A 15,526-nucleotide genomic window follows, 5' to 3' on the forward strand; every position below is an offset into this window, starting at 1 on the left:
TGTAGAAATGTCTACACACAGGGTGGGGCAAAAGCAGGTTTACAGCTGTCCATATGGAAAATAACACCGTTTTAATAAATAACTTAATAATACAAAAATAATTCTGTATTTTGCATATTCACAACTGTAAAGCTACTTCTGGTCGCACCCCACATATCACAGATAGATACATATTCAGGAATATTGCTCAGCCACAAAAAAGAATGAGATCTTGCCATCTGTAACAACACAGATGGACCTCAAGGGCATTATGCTACGTGGAATAAGTAAAAAACAAAGGCTGTGTATGTGTGTCTCTGTGTTGCACATATATATCAAACTCACAGATACAGAGAACCAGTGGTTGTCACAGGCAGGGGTGGGGGAAAAATGGCTGAACTGCTTTCTGTTTGGTTTAAATAAATTGTACTTTTTTAAAATGAACAAAGTTGTGAAATGAGTAGTGTAAAAAAATAGGTGGAAAGTGACAAGAATCGGATTTGGTTCCTTTGTCCCAAAAGGAGGGAAAAGGGTACCTATATCCCTCCAAAATGAACCTATGATGTACAAGTAAGCAGTTTTTTGAAAGAAAAAAGTAGAGTATTAGTAAAATTTATTTTAAGACTCCCGGAAAAAAAAAAAAAACCACCTTGGAAGATGTTCATTACAAAATGATTAGTTAAGAACTTGGCTGTTAAAGAAAGTAGAATTTCAAAAAGTCCCCCCTAATTGTCCTTTTGGTCCAATACATAAAATACACATCCCAGCATTTATGAATTTATTCCAATCATTGTAGAATCATACACTGATCAAAACTTACAATCTGTAAGGAACTTTAAAGATTACCTAGCCACTACCAAAGAAAAAAATAGAGCTCAACTAGAGAAATTAAACAGCTCAAGGTCACTTAAAAATATATAGCCAGAAGATTAAATTACACCCTTGTATATATTACCTACAGATATTTTTACACTAAGGTTATAGTCTTTCTGCTTGTGGCTTTATGGTCTGGTGTTCTTCTTTGAGACACTCCTGTTTTGCAACTATCTAGTCTAGAAGAGTATGTGCAGAAACTTCCTGGAAACTCCATTTCAGAGGAGACATTAAAGAAAGAGTATCTCCAAAAAAACTGCTATGAAAAAGCTGAGGAGTAAGTTTCCCTGTGGCTGAGCTAGCTCTAGCTTTGGACGCTAAACGGGTAATTAGGGAGAGTCTTACTGGCAACTCACAGAGAGGTCCATTTGCCTTTTCCTAAGTGACACATACACCCCAAAACTATGCACGTAAATATGACAGCAGGGACATTTTCAAAAGGACTTAAAAAACAAAACAAAACTGAAAACTGTTAAATAAGAGGGTGGGGCGTATAAGCTGTTTTGAATAGCAGTGCGTGGCTCATCAAGTTAGCTACCAAATGGCGTAGGAGCGGCCATATTTTCCCCTGGCAGCTGAGCGGGGAAGAGCGCCCAAAACAAAAGCTTTTATCCAGACTCTTGGTCTAGGGATGGAAATGCAAGCTCGCCCCCTTGAGACAAGAGAAAGGAAACATAGTGTTTTCCTGAAAATAGTAAAGTGTAGAGAGAATTAAGACGATGACAACTAGAAACTGTCCAATCCTGCGTTTTCTACAACCTTGAAGAGACAAATATTAAATTGTTGTAAAAATAATTAAGAATAGAAGTTCAGTTACTTTGTTTGGCTGAGCAGCTATTAAAAAGGGGGCAGGATCCTTGATTAAAGAGTATGCTTTCTTAAATGAAGAGATTTTCCCAGTAACCTAATACTCACTCAACATATGAGATACTAGAGTTAAGCTTGAACATATTTGCTCCTGCGTATTTGGTGGCCAGCACCATGGGCCCCCTGACAAGATAAACTGGCTTGCTGAATTGTCTATAATTGACTATTCTACATGGCTAATAAGCTTATGCAATGAGCATTTGGAAAAGGAATTACTGCTGAGATATCTCAATGAACTGATAACCCAGGGAGGCAAGTTCCCTCTAGTGAACTTGGCCACATACTGAAGAGAAAGAAGATTCAGGCAGGGATGTGGACCATGCTGGTCTGCAGCCTGGGGCAGGGAAGCAGGAATCAGAATTCGTTTCTGGCCACCATGGAGCATATTCCCAAGGTGAATGGTCCACCTTCTCTTCAGGACTAAAGGATTCAACGGCATCTCTATAGCTAGTCACATTCTTCTTTAGAAAATAAAAGGCAGATCTGGAAAATCAATCATTTCTGCACGAAAAACAAACTCTTTAGACAAATACCATCTTGGTGGTATTTCACTGAAGGTAAATAGATTATAATAGAAACACGACGAGACTTATTTTAAAGTGAATTAGCTTTGGTCAAAATGGCCAATGGAATTTCTCCAAGTATCAGTGCATCAGAGGGTAATGTAAGGGTTTTAGAATCTTGGTGTGTTATAAGCATCAGTCAGGGGTGTTTGTTTAAAATGCTGAAACCCATCCAAGTGAACTGGATTCCCCAGAAGTGTAACCTCAGGATGACTGTTCTTGAAACCATCGTACATATAATGGAAACATTACTGACATAGAAGTGAGGTTCTAATCCAGCTTTTACAGAGGTAAGTTAGGGGAATCGGGCAAGTCATTTAAGCATGTTCCATTCGTTTCTCTGCTTTAAAGTGAAGATGTTGAACTTCAGATAATCTTCTGGCTTCACTGAAATTCTAAACGTCTCAGAGGTAAAACAAGCTTCAAGTATCCCATCTTAAGTTAAGGCCTAATGCTATTCCTGAAGCTTTTATAATAATGTTCAACAGCCCTGGCTGGTGTGGCTCAGTAGACTGACCGCCAGCCTGCAAACCAAAGGGTTGCTGGTTCAATTCCCTGTCAGGACACATGCCTGGGTTGCAGGCCAGGTCCCCAGTAGGGGGCACACAAAGGGCAACCACACAATGATGTTTCTCTCTCTCTCTCTCTCTCTGTCTTTTTCTCCTTCCCTTCTCCTGTCTAAAAATAAATACATGGAATTTTTATAAAATCTTTAAACAATAATAATGTTCAAGAAGCAGAAACTGAGTCTTGATTGTTTTAGGAACCACCACATGCCACTGGTTACTTAAGTGACTGAAAAGAATACTGGAATCTGACTTATGACACTAATTAATAACAATAATGCTACGCTGCACTTCGTGCCAAGCTCTGTTCTAAGTGCCTGACGTATATTGCTCACTGGGGGGATGAACAGAAGACAACAGGGGCAATCTGAGAATCTTGAAACCAGTGACGTGTGCAAGAGGGGATAATGTTGAATATAAAATTGTAACTTATTATTAACCCTGTGGCAATACTTAATAATAAACCACAACCATAAAATGCTGATAGAATGACTAATGGGAACGGACCACATTGTGTGTGAACTAAATAACCTGGACTCCTAAACTGTGAACAAGTTTCAACCTAGTGAAGAAATATCTATTAGGACCATCTATCCCCTACGGAGAAACCTGCGGCAGTTAATGCATAAGTGTGTTTTCTCTGAAAATATAAGCAAGCATTAATCCTGATATTGCCTAACTCCTTCATCCATCATGATTTTAAGCATTATTAACCTCTAAAGTTAGGGCTTATTTACAGCACAACATGGCAAGAAGTTTAAGGAATGAAAAATCACTGCTCAGTTTGTGTGACAGATGTCAGACTGCTGGACTAAAGAAAACAGGAACCCAAATGTGTTTTTCTTTAAATATTTAGGCATGCCACACTCAACAGAGGTCCTTACACACTGACAATAAATATATTTAGAGAAGGTTAACAAGCAGGAAGACTCCTAAAAGAATATAAGTTTCTTTATTTACATCTACTAGAAAACTGTCATAAATGCACCACTGTTTTAAGTTTTCAAGAGAGCAGCAAGGCAGTAAGATGTACAAATTCTTTCCATTTTACCTTTGAAGAGGATGACTCAGAGAAACAATGATTCAAGGAAGCAATGACTGGCCTATTCCCAAGGCCAACACAGGGACTGGGCATGTGTCAGAAAGATTGGATTAAATAATATTATACAAACGCCACTCCACCCTCAGTTACAACCACAAGCTCAAGTAACCCTCTTCCGACTGCACACACAGATGCCAGAGGTTAAAGCCAGAAGATAAACAGAGATGAGGGTACTGAACTTTGGAGAAGCTGAGTTGAAAATCCAGTTTGGAGAGACAGGGAACTGGAACTCTCTGCCTCCTAACTTGCAGTTGATAACTAGAACTCCCACTACAAAACCAGTAACACAATTTAGAAAACAAGTCTCCTTGCTGCTTCTTTCTTTTCATCCACTGATATACACAGTATCCTCTAAGCCAGGGGCTCACCAACTATGGCTAGTGGCCCACCACCTGTTTTTGTACAGCCTACGACAAAACCTAAAAGTAGACTTCACATTTTTAAATGACTAAAAGTTATCCCAAAAAAAGAGTATTTCATAACATAGAATGTTATATGAAATCCAAATTTTAGTGTCTACAAATAAAGTTTTATTGGGACACGATCACATTTACATATAGACCATGGCTGCATTCACACTGTAATAGCAAAGATGACTAGTTGTAACAGAGACTGTACGAATATGTCCCCAAAAGCCTAAAATATTTCTGCTCTGCCCCTTACAAAAAGAGTTTACAGACCTCTCTCTCCTGACCTAGTGAAAACCTGCACAGTGAATCTGGCACACGAAGAGTTACACGGGGAGGAGAGAGAAAGTGGAATGCAGGAAGAAAGTAAAGCATGTGTCCATGCCTTGGCCTTTCCGTTCGGAGCCAACAGGGCAAGTCTGGGAAAGCAACAGGCAGGAGAGGTAAGTGGTCAGATTTCACATCATTACAACACTGAGAACACAGAAATCTCCACTGTTTAGACCTGGCGATCTCCAAGAACGGAAAATTCCCCAACTATATAAATTGGCAGCAGACACAAAGCTCGAGGCACAGGTATCCCCCCCATCAGCAAGTTCCAATGCTCTCAACCTATTGCCACCATCTCTCAGCCCGGGGTGAGAGTCAAGAGGAAATGTGCCCTGTTGTGTAAGCCCTAGGTTAGAAACCAAGCCCTGCGCTCTCACTGTGGCTGGGACTCATCTGGAGCTAGTCCTATGACTCTCTGAATGTCTACTTCTTTTATCTATAAAATGGGGCCATGCTGACTGACCAGACCAAGAGTATTATCTCTCTCAACACCTACAACTAGAGGAAAAAAGAGAACAGGGAAGACACAAGGGACTTTTTATTTTTTAAATGTTTTGTTTTCTTCTTTGTAACAGACAAGATGCAGTTATGATAGCGATATCTCTCATCGGAAAGCAAGGGGTCCGTGGCTGAGCATCAGCTGTACTCAGTGACGTTAACCCCCGCCATGTGTAGGTTGGAGGGCTGAGAAACAGAGGCACTTGAATTCAAGGATGTGAGTTTGTTCCTTCTCTTTTCTTTAGGGGCTTCTGGAAACAAAGACACATGTACCCATGCAGGGTGTGTTCTCTTTTCTTGCCCTAGCAGCAAAAGCAACATTTGTCTGAATAATGCCTGCTCTCCAAGTAGCCGCCCAGACATTAGTCATGAGTGGCATCTGTAACAAGGAGTGGGTCGCAGCAGGTAGCACCGCCCTGCCGCTGCGCTCCAATAAAATGAGGCTGGTATCACAGCTCACGTACGTGAACCAGTTTGGGAGGGTACAGTGCTGTTTACCCACAGGTGTAACTTGAAGAAAATAAACCACTTAGCTCTCTGAAGAACAGAAACAGTGCACCATCTAGTCTAGACAAGGGAGACTGATTTTTTGAGAGGCAATATGACTTAGTCCAGTACATTGATTTTCAGCTTCTAAAAGTTTTTTTTTAATTTTTAACCAGCGTGAAATCTAAAATTGAAAACAATGTTTCTCTCTACAAGTCTCCTTGCTTTAAAAGAGAATTTCAAGAAACTTAAAAAAACCATTTTTTAAAACTTACTGAATATATTAAGTACAGAATCACCATATGATGTAGGAAATCCACCATTACGTATATGAAAACATATTTCTATATAAACTTCTTTACACATATTCAAAGCAATATTATTCGCAATGGCCAAAAAACAATCCAAATGTGGAAAACAATGTGGTATAACTCTGCAATGGAATATTAGTTAATGATAATAAGAAATGAAATACTGATCAATGTCACAACATGGGTAAACCTGGACACATCATGCCAAGTGAAAGAAACCAGGCACAGACAGCCACGTATTATAAAACTCCATTTCTATGCAGTTCCACAGTGAACAAATCCACAGAAACGGATTAGCAATCACCAGGCGCTAGGGGGGTAGGAGCAGTGAACTGGGAATAAAGGTGGGGTTTCTTTTGTGGGGTGACGTTATGTTCTAAAATTAGACAGTGATGACTGCTGCACGACTCCATAAATCTATTAAAAACTTGACCTGAAGGGTATATTTTATGATATGTGAATTACATCTCAATAAAGCTGTTAGGGGAAAAAGCTACTAAGCATTTTTGGCATCATTAAATAGCATACCCTTCATCTTGTACACAGATAATGTGTACTATAAGTTAAAACTCATGTTGAACTACAGTTAAAATCTCATTTGTACTGGTATCAGTTTCTATAGGAAGAAAAAAGAAAGAGTCAGATCCCTCTGGTGGTAATTCTCATTTTGTGACACATTACACTTGATGACAAACTGAAAGTCTTGTGATCACAGGGAACATCTTTTTCATTACCATCTCCTAGGGCTCTGTTCAGAAAGACCCACTACGGAACTCTGCCCTGCGGTGCGCACCATTCATGAAAGCTTAACCTGAACACATACCCAGGTTTACATGTAATAAAACAAGGGAGAAGGAAAAAAATACTACTGTGAAAAAAAAATCCCCAAAACAAAAAAACAAGGACATAAATCAGACACACCAAACCAGGCTAACTAACCATAGTTTGCACTGGTACAGACTTGAGGCCACTTACCGCCTGGGTCTTCGGGCCCTGCCTGGCCACTGTAGATGTAGCAGCTGTGTCACCTACAGCCACCTCTTCAGAAACCGAACTCCCCCTGGTGTCCCTCAGAAAATCCACTTCATCATCAGCTTTGGTGTCTGGCATTTCTGAAGAGAACACGGGGGTTACAAAGTACAAGTGAAAAATTGATCTCTGTGCCTATTTATACAACATGCTCCAGGTTTTGTGTATTTTGTTTGTTTTTGCTTCAGGGCTAAATGGAAAAGTAATGCTTTTGCTTTCAGGAACTGGTGTCATTTCTGACCTTTATCACATGGCTGTGTGGTTTCCCTAGCCTTCCTATGGGTCTTGTAGCTAAGGGAAGGCCCAATGCAATGCCTGCTGAACTTCCATTTTTCACAGCTGACTTTCATGACAAATCTGAGTGTGGCGCTGAGTTCAGCAGCCACACTGCTGAACTCAGTATGGCTGAGTGTGTTTCCCCACACTACATGGGGAAAAGCACAGTCACAAGCTCCCAGGTAACAGAGCAACAGCTGAAGCTAGGTGGTCCATTCTGACCATCATCAAGGAGGCAAGAGATGTTTGCCTTTGTACAGGACGGGAAAGAAAGGACCACTGAGGATGAGATCAAGGCTGTGGGACGAGTCCTTCTTTAAAAAAAAAATATTGCATACACTCATTTACACAGAACTGCCAACGGTAAGTCTGAACTAGTCTAGTAAGTTATTTTTTGTTTTAACTTTTGTTTCTTCCCAAACCAAGATACAACCACAAAGTAGCAGTTCCTTCTTTTAAGAAAAAAATTTTACGTGTCTTCTTTAGAATTATGCTCAACACAGACCAAACAGTAGTGGTTCTTGTTACCTGACCACCATATGGTCAAGCAAATACAGGAAGGAAGTGGTAAAATAATGTCCAAAGCAAATTTAGGCTTTGGCATTTCTAGAAGGGGGACTGGTGACTTACCAGTCAAAATTCACCTTGATAATACACTTACAAATGGAACTATTGTCTCAATTCCATGTGGAACCTTTTCTGTTATCGATGCCACTGCTCTGGCAGAGAAAACTGTCACGTACACCAAAAAGCAAAGAGGCTGCTTTCACCAGAGAATAAATTATGTGAAGATTCTGTTCTAAGAGCACATTCTGACATGTGCTTTTAGGTCAAATTTAGATTTAGGAAAGCTACATTTCTATAATCAAACATTATCTTTCTTTGCTCTTATATAATCTCACTAGTAGTTTAAAAATAGGCAAGAAAACCAAGGAACCAAAATCTGCCCTAAAAAAATGTGATTAAATTTTGAAAGTCTGACTAAGGGAGACCCTGACCAAGCAATACCCTTGGAAGTATTCCTTGATGAAGATAATTCAAGTGAGTCCAAGTATTTTTTTTTTTTTTTTACTGCTTTGAGTTTCATTTTGTTTATTTGGGGATGTGACTTTTGGCACAACCTTACTATCCTAGACCCACCAACTGATAATGTGTATGTTTGGCAAGCAGCAACCAGTCACAGTGGTCAACAGTGATTACCGGGACCTGACGGGTGCTGGTGCCTCTGCGGCCCGGCCTGCCTCAGGCACTGCCGCCCAGCTGCCCAGGGTACTGTGATCAATGCTCTCGATGGGTGAAGGGCCACCTGCCCTCTCTCTGACTGCAGGCTATTTGCCCACTCGAGTGTCTCTACGGGTTGGTCTACAGCAGCGTATAGAAAGAAGCACAAGCCAGGACCACGGGGCTCCTTCCAAACCAGCAATTAGAGTCACGTCTCTTCATTCACAGAACAGGATGGTTATATTCATGATGGAATATACACTTCCTAGAAAAATACCCTGTTGCTCTGAGATCACACTCAGGTGCTTTTCTCCAGGGCAATGTGCCCAGGGACTTTCCCCAGTCCAGGCTACTTTCCGAAGAAAGCACAGATTTTCACCACTGGCTGCGAGACCATGAGCCCTGAGAACACATGACTCCTCTTGGCAGCAGGACGAGAAGCCCACCCACACATATCAACAAACCCCAAACCCAGAAATACAGTTGAAACGGCATTCATCTCGTTTCCTTCCTAAAACCTTAAAATTTAAAAAACCATTTCTTCACATCTTCACTGCCTTTACATACAAGTAACTCTCAAAGCCTGACATTCTTCCTAGTGTCTACCTTTGCCCACAGGGCACTAGAGACACAAAGCTCATCCAGTTCTCACTTGCTCGGGTTAAGTCCTGATTACTAATTCCAGCCCATGTGGCCAAAGACGCAGGGCCCAAGTGAAAGGAACACAGCCGGGCATCAGCTTACAGCCCTTCCCATTCTGCTGAAATGTCAACCTGCCAGGGCCCTCAAAATAGACTTGTTGTTGTGTTTTATTTTAAAAATTAGAGACCTTCTCATTTAAATTCTGAGATAGCAGCCAACAAAGTTCAAACGTTAATAAACTGAAATCACCAAAGAATACTACCACAGGCTTCTTAAATCTCTCAGTTGGGGGAAGGGGGTGATTATATATGGCTAAAAAAAAGATTAATCAGGAAAAATGGCAAACGTGTTTGCACGGCTCCATTTCCTCAGCAAATTCTTTTCTTGTTCTATTTGCTCAATTGTCTACACAACCCACCCCCACACTCTTAACATGTACTACACATAAAGGGATTTTCAAAAATTAGCAAAAACACAAGCAAACAACAAAAACCAAACAGGCTAGTTCTTACCTACAAAAGCCTGGGGGCAAGCATGGAGACGGGTCCTCGGTCTACACCTGGTAACAGGTGGTGGTAGCAAAGTGAACCAACCTGACCTTGAAAGCTTCAGGAGTAAAACTGACCCTGACTCCAGCTGCAGCTTCGGCCTCCACCCCCAGCAAGAAGTTTTACCCAGAGAGCTGACTTCCACCGAGCAGTGGTGCTTTCTCTTTGCTCTCTCTGGACATGGCTACCCACAGATGGAACCGGCTGCTGTGTGAGCAATCAGCTCGGCGCAGCTGCTTCACCAAGATAAGCAGACACCACGCCGGCCCTGTGACAGCAGCTCGCAGACTGGGCTGGGGCGGAAATCCTGCATCCTATCCCTGCACGGTGCAGGGTCCTGCATTCCCAGACTGCTGCCCCAAAGAAGCAGGCCATGGGATGGGAGGTCTGCTCCTCCAGCAGGAAAAGGAGGGAGTTCCCTTCCCCCAACCCTCACCAATGACCTCATACCACCATTTGGGATGTTGGGCCACTGGCTTAGAAAGACACTTACAGCTATTCATGAAATCTCTCTGACTCTAAATTTGCTCAGAACACAGACTAGGATGACACGGAGAAGACGGAGTTTTAGGCTTGTAAGTAAAACACCTTTTTAGCACTGCTTTGGATGGCTTTAGAGAATAGGACTGAGCCATGAGAATTAAGACACCTGCTCAATCCCTTCATCATTTCAGAGCACCAGGGAGCTAGTGGACAGGGTGTTGCGGGTCAGGAAGGCTGCAGCTGCTCGGGTGTGACAGAGGAGCTTTAACAGACCTCAGCAATCAAGCCAGGAGGCTATACCAGGAAGCAAAATCTGTCTAACCCTGAGGTGATGCGCCTCTCCTGACTGTGGTGACTATTAACATTGGCAACCTACCCAAAGAACATAAGATCTCTGGACAACAAAGACACCTGTATTTCTACCAGCATATCACAGAGACTCTGAAGGGAATTTGGCTCTCAAGTTGTGAATTTTGCATTACGCTTTGCTCACCTGTTGCTGGCTCAGGTCCTTGACCAGGCCAAATTATCTTCTCCGGCTCCTCCCTTCCAGCAATACCTTCTGCGGGGTTTGCAGGGGCTTCTTCATGAAAACCGCCCACATGTGCAGTCTCCTGAGGCAGGACAGTGATCTCCTTCCCCGTAGAAGCACTCTCCAGCTGTGCAGTCCCTGGACCTGACTTTGAAGGGCTAGACGGTGACAGGTGACTGACGGCCCCCTCTGTGAGCAGGGCGCCTGAGGCCCTGACCCGTTCTATGACGGCATCCACTAGATGACTGGCAGCCTCCTCGATCGAGTCTGCTCTCTTAGGCGGACGTCCGGCTTTGGCAGACATAGCACAAGATGCAGGGGGAGCACCCCTGTCCCTGCACGGGGCCTTGTCCTCACTGGTTGAGAGCCCTGTCTCTGAGGAGAGCTGTTTGGCAACAGACTGCGGTAGGACGTGGAGTGCGTCATCGCTCATTTGCGCGCCCCCGGTGTCGCCCATGCTACAGCTGAGGCTGGCTCCCTCCCGCTTCCCTTTCTCCCAACCAAGAGTCTCCACCTCTGGGGGTGCAGCAACTGGGAGGTCAGTCTCACCTTTGTCTGGTAAAGCAACTGGCAAACCCTGGATCACACTGTTCTCCCGGCTCAACGAGGCTCCTGGGATCGGGAGGTCTTGTGCCTGGTGTGCTAAATCCTTTCTTCTGGCTTCCACAGTTCCTCGTAGAGCATTAACCACAGCAACATCCAATGCCATATTTCCACTCGCCTCACAAGCAGTGGTCTTCCCCTGGGCTTGAGTGTTTTTCACGCCAATATCCAGGGCAAAATCTCCATTGCCATGAAGAGCCTCAGACCTATCTGGCAATAGGCCTGGTAGCAGAGATGAGCTGCTCTGCCCTGCACCCAAGGCTTCCTGGCTTGAGTCTGCAGCCAGACTTGCTCCCGGTGGCACTGGGCTCTGTGCAGCCCCACCTTCAATCAGCAGTGAGACTGGTGGGGCCACTTCCTTGTTATGTTTAGTTTCTGCGTTCAGACAGGCTGAGGGTGTGTCCCATGAATTACTGTGTTCTTGCACTCGTTCCTCGGCACAGACAGCTGAGCTAGGGTCTCCATGGGATCCTGGTAACTCCTGTCCAGGAGGGTCTGTTCTATGCTCTTCTTGCAATGCTCCTGAAGGAAAAGCATCTTCCTTAATGGAGGAACAAATCACTGCTTTGAACTTGTCATCCTGTCCCTGAGCTGCAGAGTGTTCTGGAACCACGAGCTTTCTTCCTTCTTCAGTCAAACTGGAATCAGAGGCCAACGAGGCCTTACCCATATGTAGCCCGGGAGAGTCAATGTCCCCCTCAATGTTCAGAACTTCTGGGGCTGCTGAGAGGCAGGGACCCTCCTGCTCCTCACCAAATCCTACAGGGCTGGTGTTCCCCATGCTGGGCTGAAGATCCAGGACAGTGGACGTGGGCAGGCCTGCTGCACTGTCTTCTAGTGGCTGCTTATCTGGATCACTCGAATCTCCGCCATCTCTACAATCTGTAGCGGTACGTGGTTCAGGGGTTGCTGTTCCCTTTTCTTTCTGGGAGGGGACAAGTGCGTCATCTTTGGTTACTGATTCACTGCCCGGACTCCCAGCCAGAGAGAAAGTCCTGCCTGATGACACGGCCTGGTCTGGCACTGATTCTTCCTCTGCTTTGGGGAAAATGGCATGTGGCTGCGGAACCACCTCAAGCCTATTCGTTAAAGATGTTTTTAAGTTCAAACCTCCTGCTGGGCCCTCTTTATCTGAAACTTCAAGAGGACTAAAACCCACATCTTCCTGGGTGCCGCTTAGAGAGTCAGGGGTGGCTGTGTTAGACTGTGGGACTTCCGAGAAGACAGCAGTGGGCGTGTGCTGTGTGTCGGGCGGTCCTGTGGTGGTGCTTCCAGGCCGGGTAACTACGTCATCACAGCGCTTCAAAGCCAACGCACCCATAGAAGTCACTGTGTCCTGTCCACGCGCAGAGACTGCACAAAGTTTATCATCGTCACCAGCTGCAGAGCAGAGGGGCGGCTCACCATTCTGGCTCTGAACATGAGATGAATTCGCTTCTGATTTCCGGTTTGGCATAACATCTTTTTGTGGCCCAGGGAAGGTTGAATCAGAGAGCGACACTGCCCCGCATGTGTTTGCTAAGGGAGCGTGTGGTTGGAAGCTGTCTGAAATCCTGTCACTGGCAGCAGCTGGAACGACGAGAGGGTTCTGTTCTGCGGCAGCACCCACGCCCCCTTCACAACGTCTCGAAGTTTCAGTTTCTGCAGTTTTTTCAATAGAGGTTTCTCCATTACTCAATGCAAGAAACGACTCAGCAGGTTTGTCACCACCCAGGGGCCAGGGGGCAGAAACACAGTTTGAAGCAATGGCTTTATCCACAGGTTTCCTCGTGCCGTTTACATCGGAGGCTCCAGTGGTGCTGACGTTAGAGTCCTCAAGTCTCTCCTCTGTACTCTGCCCAAGTTCGAGCATCTTCTTCTGGGCGGTAGTGTCCGGGCTCACGAGACCACGTTCTATGTCCCCTGCAGCCTCTGGAACGCCGGCATCCACTGCTGCACTGACGACTACCAGGTCGCCTCCAGGCAAATGCTGGGCCGTGCCTGATTCCATGACCATGACTCCTGGCAGGACACCCTCTCCACCGCTCCGAGACTCCTGGGCTGTAGCCACTGCAGCAGATTCAGTTCTAGTTTCTTCACTTCTGATTTCACCAGACAGAAGGCCTTCTGTCCCCTTCCCTCCCTGATCAGACATGCTCTGAAGGCAGCTGTCGGGATCAGACACAGTTTCAGAGTCCACAGTAGGCGCTGGCTGCATCTCTGCCTCTTTTCTCTCCATGCCTTTGTTTTTTTTCCTACAGGAACAGTCTGTATTCTCTTCCTTAGCCATACTGGGTAAATCGGAGGAACATTCCATCTGCCCCACAGTGATCCCTGGGCAGCGTGGGGAGCTCTCAGCGTCCGCAGGAGAAGAAAGCTGCTGGCCGTCCGTGGGCATGGATGCGCAGGGAACAAGTGGGCCATCTGTGTCTTGGGCAGTGGGCAGACCTGAAGGGTCCTGTGCTGTCACCATTAAGGGCATAAGACTGTCCATCTGCTTCAGGTTTGTTTTCTGAGAGGAAAGAAAAGACAGTTTTGAAAAAACTGTTCATGGGAAAAGATGTCAGTGATACCTATAAACACAAACCCTGTTGGACAGAACTCACTACCTCCCGAACCCTTCTTAGGTCGCACAATAAGCTGATCTACATAAATATGAATAAAGTGTCTCTGGTTCCTGATATCACTTTCCTCCCTTGTAGCTACATACCCACTGGCATGATAAAAAATGGTAAAAAATACACAAGATGACTATTTCCTGTGTTACAAACTTATTTTAGAAAACGGCTTAAAACTGAGCATCAAAAACCTTCTTTTTCAAAGCACAGTGACTAATCTCCAAATGAGCAATTGAGAAAGACATTTTTAAAAAATTTTTTATTGATTATGCTGTTACAGTTGTTCTATTCCCCCTTTCATTCCCCTCCACCCTACCCCCCATCCCCACCATTACCCCCCCTTTAGTTTATGACCATGTGTCTCAAGTCCTTTAGATTCTATATTTCCCATGCTATTCTTGCCCCCCCCATCTATTTTCTATCTACTGTCTATGCTACTTATTTTCTGTACCTTCTCCTCCTCCCACTCCCCTGTTGCTAACCCTCCTTGAGATCTTCATTTCTATGTTTCCACTCCTGATCTAGCTGCCGAGAAAGACATTTTTTATGAGGTCTGTAGAGGTGGCTTCCATCCTGCCTCACGTATCAGTGAAAGCAAACCCTGACCAGCTGGGTAAACGTTCTGTAGTTACCTGCCTGGGCAGAAGCTCTGGGCCCCAAAATCTCACTGAGGAGATGCACTGTGTCCTTTGAGCCCCAGAAAGTGATCCAGTCGATCTAGCCCAACAATTTTAGTTCTGTGTCTTAATTCCAAGAACAGTGGCATGGCAGATATTCTTTTATTTTCTGGTAACGACAGTTCCTCTGCTGTCTAATACTAAAGAAATAGTATCAAACTAATAATACCTAAATCTTGATTATTCTCAGATAGTTCTGTGGCTTCAGAATATTCTAGGTCATATCAAAGATAGTTTCTGCCACTTTAAAGAATTTTAAAAAATATAAACAGATATAACCACTCCATGGTAATGGTTAAAATAATCATGGTTGATCAAACTGATGGAAAATGCTATGCCATATATAAATATTAACTACAAAGACCAAAGTGAATCAGAAAAAAATAATTATAACATGATGTGGAAAAAAATTAAATCCTTGATCTAAGGTTATAATTATGCAGAAATCACATACATGTGTAGACAAGGCTTAGGAAAAATGGAGAATAAACAACTACAGATGATGTTTAAATCGAGTGTGCCTTTATATCACAATTTCAGGAATTCTTATAATAACCCTGTTTGGTCAGTACATAAAAATAATTTTTAAGGCAGCTGTTTGCTTTTAACTCATTATGTGATGTTTGGCAATAATTTCATGCACAGTTACTGTCCACTGTCCTCTCTTCCATTTCCCCCCTCAGGAAATACACCGAGTACTTTCAGTATGCCACCACACAGCACGATTCCTGCCTACGCACTGGGCCTAGGGTAAGAGTTCACACACACAAGTGTAAGACGGGCTATGCTCACTGAAGTCTCTCCAGGACCGGAAAAATGGATTTCTCCTAAAAGCTTCGGTGCTATGTATGCTCCTTAGCATATTCAAAATTAGCTTGCTTCCATTCCTGCTGAGAGTATAACAGTTTCCTAAAAATTCCAAAAGCAGGTCATTGA

The 15,526-nt window shown here is 44.0% G+C and overlaps 1 protein-coding gene across 9 annotated transcripts in view; it reads right to left on the reverse strand.

The window, feature by feature from the left end:
- AKAP13 (A-kinase anchoring protein 13) overlaps nucleotides 1–15,526 on the reverse strand; it is a 227,054-nt gene that overhangs the window by 96,777 nt on the left and 114,751 nt on the right. For 8 of the 9 annotated variants that reach the window (XM_053658873.1, XM_053658872.1, XM_053658871.1 and 5 more), the window contains 2 exons: nucleotides 10,675–13,807; nucleotides 6,958–7,094 (listed from right to left, as the gene is read on the reverse strand). In XM_053658873.1, coding sequence (XP_053514848.1) covers nucleotides 6,958–7,094; nucleotides 10,675–13,807 — 3,270 coding nt within the window. The remainder of the gene's footprint in view (nucleotides 1–6,957; nucleotides 7,095–10,674; nucleotides 13,808–15,526) is intronic. The other variant, XM_053658874.1, reaches the window with a different exon arrangement.

This window comes from Artibeus jamaicensis, unplaced genomic scaffold, assembly GCF_021234435.1.
Source record: "Artibeus jamaicensis isolate MK-2021 breed Jamaican fruit bat unplaced genomic scaffold, CSHL_Jam_final scaffold_612, whole genome shotgun sequence".
Lineage (NCBI taxonomy): Eukaryota > Metazoa > Chordata > Mammalia > Chiroptera > Phyllostomidae > Artibeus > Artibeus jamaicensis.